General features: G+C 37.6%; 1 protein-coding gene across 1 annotated transcript in view; it reads left to right on the forward strand.

The window, feature by feature from the left end:
* The window catches only part of LOC126173443 (lazarillo protein-like), a 55,181-nt gene that overhangs the window by 35,833 nt on the left and 6,938 nt on the right, over positions 1-12,410 (forward strand). Inside the window, exons 4-5 of the mRNA XM_049920956.1 lie at positions 73-161; positions 2,169-2,264. Of these exons, the coding sequence (XP_049776913.1) occupies positions 73-161; positions 2,169-2,264 (185 nt within the window). The remainder of the gene's footprint in view (positions 1-72; positions 162-2,168; positions 2,265-12,410) is intronic.

Below are 12,410 nucleotides of genomic sequence, written 5' to 3' on the forward strand. Positions count from 1 at the left end.
ATCACTTTCATTGCATGTGAGTATATTTGTAGCACGTAACAGATTTTTGTCGAGAAACCGTGATTTTTACAGCACTGGCATCACGGAAACGATCAAGGGAACGGCGAACCTGGCGAGTGACGGGGGCGACGGCCGGCTGCTCGTGTCTTTCCCTCTCACAGGTGAGTGGGCCCTCACATAGACAACACACACTGTACTCGTGCACACCTCAAACACTGCGCCGCATTCGCCAGAAACCTCTGATTCTCTCATATATTAAAATAGCATTGCAGTATTTTGGGTATTCACAAGTACTTAACGCTGGCTCACTTATTCCCAAAACTGCAAGGGCTGTTCGTGTATCACTGTGAGTTTCTCACTAACATGGAACGGCAATTAAGGGGGTCGAAAGTAATTGGCACCCGCCAAAAGAATACGACCACCGCGTTAGTGAAATTCTTAGCAGTCAAGCAACTGGGGAACTTGGATGTAGGCCATATATATTGTGTCGTCTTCTACGATGAATCTTCTCCAATCTCTTCTCTTTTCCAAATCTTATTTTCTCTGCTTCTTCCTCTTCTTACGAGGTTCTCCTCTTGCGAATTCGTCTTCCTCTCTACATTATTGGTTATTGCAGGCCTCAGAATAGATATACCAGGAATACAGATGTCGCCTTATCTCTCAACACTACTTTCCTCGTCTCATGTCTTCAACAAATCACAATGATGAGAACTTTTCCTTTGATCTCTTACCAATAAACAGTTCTCTTCTCGCTAAAATTTGTCAGCTTTTTCGATTATACAATCTCGTCTTGCAATTCGTTCTTCGCGGAAACCCCACACTGCCCTACAACTGTCTCTCTCTCTCACCACCATGCACTGATATTAATTCTCCTTTCGGGCTGAGGTCTAGAATTATAACGAAATTACTTATACACGTAAAATAAACAGATATGCACTGCTCAAAATTATCCAAAATCATGAGAATACAAAATATACATAATTTAAAGAAAAACAATACAGGAATGATGAAAATTAAAAAAAAATAAAAGAAAAGAAGCAGTATGGAGGCACACATAAAGCCTTGGCCAAAGTGGCCTGTCAAAAACCTACTTCGACCCTTGAAAATCTTAGCATACAGTACCCAGATAGAAGAAAGAGCTCCATTGTTGAACGTGCTCGAGCTGTGCAGGCAGCAGGCAGCACCTGCCTTAACCCACCGTACTGCTGTTGCATAAATCATGTATGCGATATAAAAAATTGGAAATTTGTGGTTAGACCTTATGGGACCAAACTGCTGAGGTCGTCGGTCACTAAGTTTACACACTACTCAATGTAACTTTAACTTACGTTAAGGGAAATACACAGACCCATGCCCGAGGGAGGATTGGAACCTCCGACGGGGGGGAGCCGATTGAAAAGTGACAAGGCGCCTCAGACCACTCGGCTTTTCCGCGCGGCATCGATAGATGTCTCGTCAGTAGCAGCCGTTTCTTTCTGATGCTCTTGGACGAAATGACACTCTAGAAATGACACTGTGACAATAGCGTGCGGTTATAGTCACGGGTCGAGAGATAGGCTTCTTTTCATAGGCAGAAGATGGGAACACGATGATTTGGACAACACATGTACCTATCCCAGTACATTCTTAAACTATCTTTCTTTCTTTCTTTTCGGTCAGTTTTTCGCTCCCTCTGTGACTGCATTCTTGGGGGAGAAATACATCGCTATCCCCTCGATACAGTTCTGGTTAATAGCATTAAAACATAATACATTTGGATCGGAATTTTGAAACAGCTCGTAATGCTGCACTACTGTCTTGCATAAAGCGTTACTTCGCTCTAATGACGGTTCTCCTTTTTGAAGAGATAACGTTACAGAAGTAGGTTCTGCTGTGAAGTACACTAATAAATCTTCGGTTGTTTCAGCGATTGTGAAGCAGATTTAAACTAATTTGTCGTTTTGTGTATATTACAGTTTATGCGCGTGAATGTGTGTGTGTGTGTGTGTGTGTGTGTGTGTGTGTGTGTGCGTGTGTGTGTGCGAATTTATTTATTACAATCCACATTTTGGATACATTAGATAACCATCAAACAAAAGTTTTTTATACATTCTCATAACTACAAAACTGCAAAAATTAAGTTACTAACTTCTTCGTAAACTCGGATGCTAAATGTGTTTTACTTACAGGTTCTCTCAAGGCGCCCTACTGGATTCTGGACACGGACTACGACAGCTACTCCGTAGTATGGTCGTGTAGCAGCCTCGCAAACATCGCTAACGCACGTAAGTTTCGCCTCTGACAGCCCATGCAATTTCAGCACAGCTACAATTTAAGACAATTATGTTTTGGTTTCAATGGAAGAAAAAATATCTGCAGCTTACCATCATAAATGAGTAGACACACTCCTTCTTTATAACTGAGCCGCTTAAAATTTAAATAGTTTGTCACCATTATCATTTAATCTCCTTCCTGAACATACGTGTTGAACAGAGACATTATTATACAGACAGACCATTGAACGATTTCATGAAGCAACGTATTCACCACTATAATGCAGTAAATTTAATAAAGCCACATATTCACCAGTCGTCTTCTTCTTCGTGAAACGTTCCTGCCTATGCAGCTCGTTCAGAGCCTCTTTCAAGTTTTCTTTTCCTCCCTCAGTCTATCTTTCAGCATATTCGCCCATTGCAGTCCCCTTCGGTTCACACCATCCTTCATCTACCATCTCCATCTTGTTTATGGTCTTCAAATTGGTCTTCGTCCATGGTTTGTCCATTCGAGTTCTCTCCTTGGAAGTCTCTCTGGTTCCACTCTTTTAATGTGGCCAAACCATTTCACCCTATTTTTCTGCCTACTTTCTTTTTAGGGCTTGATCTGCAGGGTGTTGCATATTGTTTCATTCCTTATCTTGACCCGTCTCGTCTTACCTAGGATTCCTCGTAGAAAGCGGAACTCTTTTTCTTGTATTCTACTCAGATCTTTCTTTGTCCAGGTCCAACATTTTCGCCACATGTCAAAATTGGCAGATACTACGACTTGTATGTCGTGATCGTAGCTTTCTCAAGTGTTTTCTAATTTCTAATTATTTCCGATATAGAATAATAAAATTTCGTCCTTGATGTTTCCTTCCTTGGTTAATTTACTTCCTACATATTTGAAAGCGTTAACTACTTTAATAAGTTTTCCATTGCAACTTACACCTCTCATCTTTTTCATTTTTCATGTTGCTTTTCATTATTTCTTTATTCATCGTGTCCATGCTCGCTTCTTCAAATACTCGTATTTACTTGTTCTTTCAATTTTTGCTCATTTTCTTCCCAAATCTTGACAGTGACTGCATACGCTACGATTTTCACGTCATCTGCTGTTGACTCTTGGCCATCTTCCCTTATGATGTTGACCATGTCTACATTAAAAAGCGCTTGTTATGGCACACCTTCCTCACGTAATCTTTCTGTCCGTTATAAACGAATCTTATGTTTTGCCGTCTATTATAACACACAATTCTGGCGTTTATTGTACAAGTTTCTGATTCTCAGTTGCATTCATTTGTTAATTCCAATCTGTTCAGGCTAGTGCTAGGCGTAAATACAATATCTTAGCAACTTGTGCATCGAAGGAATTTTGAACTTTTTAGATCTTCTGTACACTCGATTTTTTTTCCATTTCACATACTCCCGCATGTTTGCATACGTACTCCGTGGGGCTCTTATAGTTGCAAAAAGAGACCATGGCACTCCGTTTCCAATGGCGTACGGTATTACCAATCGTTCAAATACATCCAGGGTCGGTCATTCTGTGGCGGACGTCTCAGCGAACGGAAATGGACCAAGAAATGGACTGTATAGTAACTGAGAGAAATAAAATTGCTTTCTAAAGCAATCCTCTTAGCTGAAGATTGTGCTATCGACTTCTCCAGATTAATGAGACTTTATTCAAAATGTGTAATGATTTTAATTCAGACTAAAAGTCCTTGTAGAGGCTTGCAACCATTAGGAGTGTTATTATTGGAAAGAATTCAGTAAGCCTGTGTAATTTCTTAAAAACAGCTGCTGCTTTTTTTCTGAATTTGATTATTAACTCTCATGACACGTTTTGGATTTAACCCTTCATCTGTTGATCTATTACAAGCAGACAAAAGTAACAGATATTTTACAGAAACGCACATTTCTTGTAAAAGTCAGTTCCAAACAATATTCAAAAAACCAAGAATCTTCCATCGAATTAAAATAAAATAATATAGTACCCCGTAACTGTCCGCCGCTCGTGGTCTCGCAGTAGCGTTCTCGCTTCCCGAGCACGTGGTGGATTCCCAGCGGGCTCAGGGATTTTCACCTCCCCGAGACGACTGGGTGTTGTGATCATCATCATTCATCCGCATTAAGGTTGGAGGAAGAACAGCAAACCACTTCCATTAGGACCTTACGTAATACGGCTGTGCGGGTCTCGCGCATCCTTCCCCTACGCTCTGTCAAGAAGCATGGGACTTCATTTCCATTCCATCTTGTTTTTACTAACCCCATTATCTGAGATATTGATAACATTTCACTCTTGGAATTTTAAAGTCGCCTAATGTTACACCTATTTTGCACTGGATCAGGTAAATGATGACGCTTGAGTCTTTGTTCTGTTGTATAAATGAAGTTGCAAATTCATTTGTGAAGTTTTAACTGTATCCAATGTTGTACCATTTTGCACTTCGTTCTATGAATAACGACCCAAGGACTTTTGCTTTGCAATAAAAATGAAAATGTACTGTTATGTTAAGTTACATGGCCAGTCTGCACTGTAACAGATTTCAGCTGACAATAGCTTGATAATTTTACATACGTATGCGAATAAAAAAAGCCTTATAAAGATTTTTATACGCTGGTTTTACGTAATATATCACTTGCACTTTTATAAGTAAGATAGGATTTCTGTCCAAGTAGGGCAAGCAGTATTTTAAATGTTCTTTATATTGAAACACGTATGTAACATAGCAGCGATGGCGAGGCATTGTAGCATCTGTGACCAGAGAGTATGCGCTTGACCGCGCGAGTGTTGCGAGCGGTTCTCAGTCTGTCAGTCAGTCGTTGCGAGTCTGTAGCTCTGTCTAGTTGAGGGCTGTACTCAGTTAGTTGTCGTTGAGAGCAGTTCAGTGGTAGTCGTCGTGGAGTACGCTAGTAGTCGTCATGCAGAGCAGTCTGTGGGCAACACTGGTCAAGATGCTGAATGAGGTACATTGCTAATTAAGGTAATCATCAGATAATGTAAAGTTTATTTATTGTAATTAATTTCCAACAAGCGCCCCAATAATAATTTGATTTCAAGCTAAGCATTTTTAATAAACAATTCTCTTTTTTAATAATATTTCCGTTGCATTTCCTTAAAGAAAAAATTTCCCTTAAAGTAACAAAAATATATATATATATAAAAATTATATTTGCGATGCATTTCCTCCAAGCTGTGCGCAACAATAAGAGCAGAAATTTGACTAGCAGTTACAATGAGGTAAGAATTTAATTCTGATTTGCACAGGGCCAAAGACCGATATTTCGGTTTAATTGAATTATCATTATCACTGAGATTTCATTAGCACTGAATTGTTTTTCATCATTTTCGTGAGGAGCTTATACTTGGGTCAGATTGCTAATTTTTGTTTAATTGTCATTGTCAGTAGATTTCATTGCTGGAGGTTACACTTGGCTCCCATTTATTATTATATTATTTTATTTAAATATTTCTGTGGGGACGATATTGCTTCTTGGCTCCATTTCTATTAAATATTGTCTTTTCTTTTTTTGTGGGGAGGTTACACTTGGCGACACCCAGTCCAGGATCGTATTTCGTTGGGAGTCTTCCGAAAAACAGTCAGATATCTGCTCTTATTTGCTTAGATATAATTAGGATTTGGCGCTACGCTTTTACTAATCTTGTGACTTTCTTTCTACAGGTCAACGGCAATTCGTTGCTCTGTTGTATTTGTGTGTTGTTTTTGCATTTGTTCTTATTTGTTTTGTGAATATTTGTGACTATTGTAAAAATGCCGCGAAAGACTGTGAATAGTGTATCGCGAGGTATTGTGAACGAAATTACTGACTCAAACAACTTAACCGAAAGTAATTGTGACACGCAGTGTAATGATGACAATCCTGCGTTCACTAACAATCAGTGCACTCCAACCATTAATGATGACTTTTTTCTTAATGATGAACAAGCCAACTCAATTGTCTCCTCTGTGAATTTGACGACAATTGATGACGCGGAGCGGTCTATAGTAATGAGCGCTGCCCAGCTTAACGCACCCGATTTGGAAAATTCAAGTAACGTACAGACAAATTTGTCTAATGAAAATGGTCAGTGTAGTGAAAGTACGACGGATTTATTTAATTCCGAAATAGTGTCCGACAGTGTACATCCGACTGGCAAACCTTTTTGTAAATCTCAGAATAACCAAATGGTTACAGAAAGCGAGATAATTCCAGATCCACCATTAAACAGCACAGAGAATAGAAATGCTAATTTTGGCTTGGATCAAACGACGGCATTATTGTTACAAATTCTTGAACAGAACAAACACGTTAGTGAAAAACTAGACAACAATGATGAAAATTTCAAACAACTTAGTGAACAGGTCAGACAACAGAGTGAAGATTTCAGACAACTTAGAGAACAGAACAAACAAGATAATGAAAATCTCAAACAACACTTTAATGAAAAATTAGACAACAATTCCAGACAGTTAAATGAAAAATTAGACAACAATTCCGGACAGTTAAATGAAAAATTAGACAACAATTCCAGACAGTTAAGTGAACAAATTAGAGCCGTTGCCGCGCAGTGTCATGACACTAAGGAACAGTTGCGCGTGGAAATTGAGGCTTGTTCGCGCAAAAATAGCGAAGAAATTAAGTCTGTTGCGCAAGAATTAAGGGAAATGCAAACAGCCGCAACAGAAACACTCAGAGACGAAATTAGCGGAGTCGCTAAACAATGCTCTGAAAAAGCTACACAATTACGCGACGAGTTTAAAGCAATGACAGCAGAACTTTCGCGCACAATGGATGAAAAGATCTACGCGAAACTCGAACAACAGAATACTCAGATTGACGAACGCTTTAATCTTCACATACAAAACAGTGATACGCGTTTCCGCAAATTTATTCAAGATCAAAATAAAGTCAAACGTCAAGTCATGGAAACAATCACTGCACAAAGACAAGAAGAGAAACGCAAAATGTTCGCGAAAGCAAAGACGTATGTAGACAATAATATTGCCTCAGTGTCCGACGAAATTAATTCCATCAAACAGTCGAACACAGAATTACGTGACGAAATTTCCAATCTTAAATCAAAAACAGATACACACACAGTAGATATTCAAACAGTGACAGACAGATTCGAACAATTAGAACTGACGCAGGATTGCGATGTCATCAAAGCTGATGTTAAAAAACTGAGCGAAACTACGCGTAAGTTGCAAAAACAGATTAATGCGTCCGATTCTAAAACCGATGATCAGGCAAAAATACTGACTGAAAAATATGATGAATTAGCCAGTCGTATTGATGCTATTGAAAGTAGTAATGATAATAAATCAGATGATACTGCACCGGTTTCCTTTAACCAAACACCAGAATTTCAGAATTTACAGCAGACAATTAATGAGATCGATTCATCTAACAACACGTTACGTAGGAAGTTGTCAAATTTACAACAAGAAGTAACACAGATGAAAAACATTTCAGTTAATAACACATCACAGCAGGCGCCACTTTTCGAGCATTTGTCAGACTCGCGCAACGTGTATAATGTGAACAATTTACAGAGACTACGCGAATTAAAATCCGAAAAGCTACGCGAATTAAAATCTGAAAAGCTACGCAACTTGATGTACGAAATGACACAGTCAAACAGATTCACACACAAACCCGAACGTGTTTTCAAATTCAATGACGAGAACGTAGATTACGAGCAATTTTTATCCGCCAGAAAATGTAAAGAATTTAATAATGACAGCGTACAGGTACACGCTTTGAATTGTATGCGACAATTTATTTTTGTACCTTCACCGCTATTACCTGTAATGGAGAAGCTAGCTTTGAACTGGATACGACAATTTGCTCTTGAATTTTTACCAACATTTCGTGTAATGCAAAAACCTGAATTAGTATGGATACAGCAATTTATTTCTGAAGTTTTACCGGCATTGCCTGTAAGGCAAAAGTTGAAAAGTATTTGCAGTGCGTAATTAACCTCAGGGGATTCATTACACTTTAATGAATATGTGCCGTAGCGAGCATAGGGCCCCGAGCTGTAGTAGTGCTGTTTCATCTTTAGTTTTCTGCACTGCTGCCTTCTCTTCTACTATCCTTTATATCTATCAAAACCGCTCTTTAACTATTGCTCTATTTAGAATTAAGAATATGTAAAGAAAACCGGATTTGACAAGTTATACCGAAAGTGACAATTTTCATTAGGCACTCCAGAACTACCAGCGTAATTTTAATAACTGACAAAATTTTAATCATCAGTATGTATAAAATTATCAGTAACAGTAAACGCATTTTGGTAACAATAGACATTTTTCTCCACAACAGCATGAAAGTCAGCCGCTTAGCATACGTAACCAACAATGCAGTCTACAAGGTCAACCAAACTTTAATGTTTCGCCGCGTGCACGTATAGTCCCAGCTACAACAAATAGTAACGCATAGCCACGAGGAAATAACTACGTACAAAAAAAAAAACAGTATTTCAATCTCTATCGCAATGCGCCGTATGGAAATGACTATCACGACATACGTAAAATTAATTAGCACAATTTTCAGCGTACATTCAATAACACGTCAGATAGAATATGATTAAATACAGTACAGGTTGCATATTCCAATAATGTAAGCAATACTTTTGACACACAGAATCTTGTCCACGAAAATGTCATTTGAAATACGCTTTGTTGAATGCTCCACTTTTATCGCACCCAGATCTTACCAGAAATTTTTCCATTGCCACCGACAGCTCTAACACCGCTTTAGGCGTACACATTTTTCAGGAAATTGAAGAAGATGGTTCTACAGTAATTAAAAACATCGCATTTGCAAGCCGCATTCTATCACCTGCTGAACGAAATTATTCCGTTACTGAACTTGAAACATTATGTGTTGTTTGGGCTTTTACGAGATTTCGGCACTTTCTTTATGGAAGACACACTACAGTTTACACAGACCACAGAGCGATACAATTTTTACTTTCAGCTAAATTCACTCACGACAGGTTAAGCAGATGGAAACTTTACTTGCAGGAATTTAATTTCACAATTGTTCACATTCCCGGCACACAAAATGTTGTAGCAGACGCATTATCCCGTTCTCTTTGCAACAATCAGCAAGACGTAGCAACCAACTTCTGCAAAACAAATTTCAGTGTCATGTACATTCAGCAAGTTGCATTTGAAAATTTTATTTCATCGTCATTACAGGACATAGCACAAGAACAAAATAAAGACAATGTGTGGAAAGAAATTAAACACCTTTGGCAAGATAGGAATAATGTTACGATTAGAAACCACTACACTGTACGCAATGACATTTTGTTTCGCCGCTCTCATCCTGACAGCAACAATTGGTTATTATGTATTCCTGACGAACTGGTTAACAAATTAATCTGGTACACTCATTTAAGTTACGCACATTACGGAGCACGAAAATGTTTTCTTATACTGAGACAGAACTGTTATTTTAGCAACATGGAGAAACGAATACGACGAGTTTTAGCGTCTTGTAAAATTTGCCAGAAAGCTAAATCAGACACCACTTCACATATTCCTCCTTTATATCCCATTGTACCTGTTAAATTAAGACACATGGCCGCAGTAGATATTTTTGGTCCGATTCCGAGAACTAACAGAGGTTTTTGCTACATCTTTGTCGCTGTTGAGCTCACTTCAAAATTTGTTACTTTCACTCCGTTACGCAAAGCTACTGCTAAAACTGTTTCGAAAGCATTTGTAAAACATTTTCTATTTCATGTAGGGCATGTGATGAAAGTAATTTCTGACAATGGATCTCAATTTCGTAGTAGCGTATGGACACGCATGTTACGAGCCAGAAACATTTCTCCGATCTATATATCCAAGTACCACGCTTCTTCGAACCCCTGTGAAAGATTAATGAAAGAAATTGGTAAGCTGTGCCGAATATACTGCCACAAAAGACATATTGATTGGGATACACACATACTCTCATTCCAAGATGTAATTAATTCGATTCCAAATGAATCCACTATGCTATCTCCGTCTGTTATACTGAAAAACGTTGAACCACCAAACAAAATTAAAGAATTAGTCAACTTCCCTACCTGTCGTCGACTAAGACACCGTGAAATAATTGACATTGCGCTGAACAACATCAAACGTGCCGCAGAGCGCCGGAGAAGACAGCAAAAACAGGTTTGTACACGTCGAGACTTTCACGTTGGACAGAAGATGTTAGTACGTACACACCATTTATCCAGCAGAATAAAAGGTAAGTGCAGTAAATTCGAACTTCTATACGCAGGTCCATATCGGATTCGCAGCATCCCTCACCCCAATGTTGTACACGTCGAAACTTTGAGAACCAGAAAATCGAAAGGCAACCACCATATCTCAAACATTAAACCGTTTATTGAATGAAATCACTTTATGATTTAACAAGCTATAATGCCATTTGCTAATTTTATGATCACGTATGCAATTATACTCTCATGAATACTTACTGATGATTATCGTATTTTTTCTTGGCAAGTGCGCGGCAAGGTAAGGTTAGCAGGTCGCTTTTCTTGTCGTTACACATCAGACCATGCACATTTTCCATTTTTTTATGTACGATTGTATTCCGGTCTTGTCTATATGCACTGTGAAATAGTTAAGGTATAACACACCCGTTGACTTTGACATTTTTTGCCCTATGATGTCTCAACATCGTGACTATTTTACGTTTTTCTTTTTTTTGCTGCCGCATTGTGATATTCCGTGTACATTTTGCCTTTGAACACTGTCTGTGCTTTCGACATATTACGTTTTCTGTCATGTTATGCTGTATGCTTAATTATATTACCGTTAATCAGTAATTACTTAGTGGGTATATGATTTAAATGCAAGACGTTATTCTCTATTCATCAATTTCAGAAAGAAATGATGCGTGTAAGAAATAAATTCAACAGAAATGGAATTTCACCTACGGAATAAACAATAGAAGATGCAATAACTTTATGAGGAAGAGTAAATGGATCAGGATTAACAAGCATTAACAAGAATATACTATACTCATCGTAAAATAGCAGTCTTAACTAATTTTTTCTTTCAGAATACAAGGTGATTGATGCAGGCTGTCAGACAGAACTACACATCTTAGTTTTAGTGATGAAATATGTTAGAGATAAGGAATAGTTGTATAATGAGTAATGAAGTGATATTTTTGCAGATGATAATGAATACTGATGAATAATGATGAAGAATATGCTACTATGGATAATGAAGTTTTTCTTTAGAGGTGATGATAATGATGGAGTTATGAAGTGTTATGAATAATGAAGTTTTTTTCTTTACAGATGAGGATAATGTTGAAGTTATGTATTTATGCTACATAGTTATTTAAGTATTTGTTGCAGTTTGTTTTGACAGCAGGTGTTATATTGCATAGTAGGATGACGGAAAGTTTTGGAAAGGACAGCTATGGAACACATGTTTATACACATTTCACTACTTGTTAATTCGAAGTTCACTACTTTTCAGCATAGTGTGCGTTTCTTCTTTCAGGTCAATAATCCATTTTATATTTTTTCCAGGAGTAGTTTTTCATGATACATACTAAACCTATTACTTATTATACCTGTACTAGCACTTACATTTTTTACCCATTTGTGTCTACTATTTATAAATGTGATCACATATACTGCCTTGTTTCATAACCTTGCTACAGCTGACTCATGACGAATGACGTTACTCATTTTTTTTTCATTTTTTTTTCATTTACAGTGACAACCCAGAACCAATTTTTTTCTTTTTTTTTCTCTCCTTGCTTTCTCTTATAATTACCAAACGCAATGCATTGCTAACAAAAAAATGTATTACCACTCCCAAATAGTGATACCAGTTGGAGAAAGTTCTGAATAATACTGATCAACTCTGAATAGTATGTCACTTCAGTAATGACTTCGTAAAGATACAAAAAAAATATATGTATAAAATAATGCTTTGTAACTGGCTAATAACTGCCACTGTTTATTGTAATGAGACTACTTATAATGTGTATGATTATTAATGCTATGACTGTAATTAGCTGATTTTTAATAATGACTTCGTAATGATCTGAATGTCACTCAATGAATTGTTATTACTTCTTAATGATCTGAATAATACTGAATGAGGAACAATGTTTTATACTATTCAATATTTGCTG

The sequence above is a fragment of the Schistocerca cancellata genome, chromosome 1, assembly GCF_023864275.1.
Source record: "Schistocerca cancellata isolate TAMUIC-IGC-003103 chromosome 1, iqSchCanc2.1, whole genome shotgun sequence".
NCBI lineage: Eukaryota > Metazoa > Arthropoda > Insecta > Orthoptera > Acrididae > Schistocerca > Schistocerca cancellata.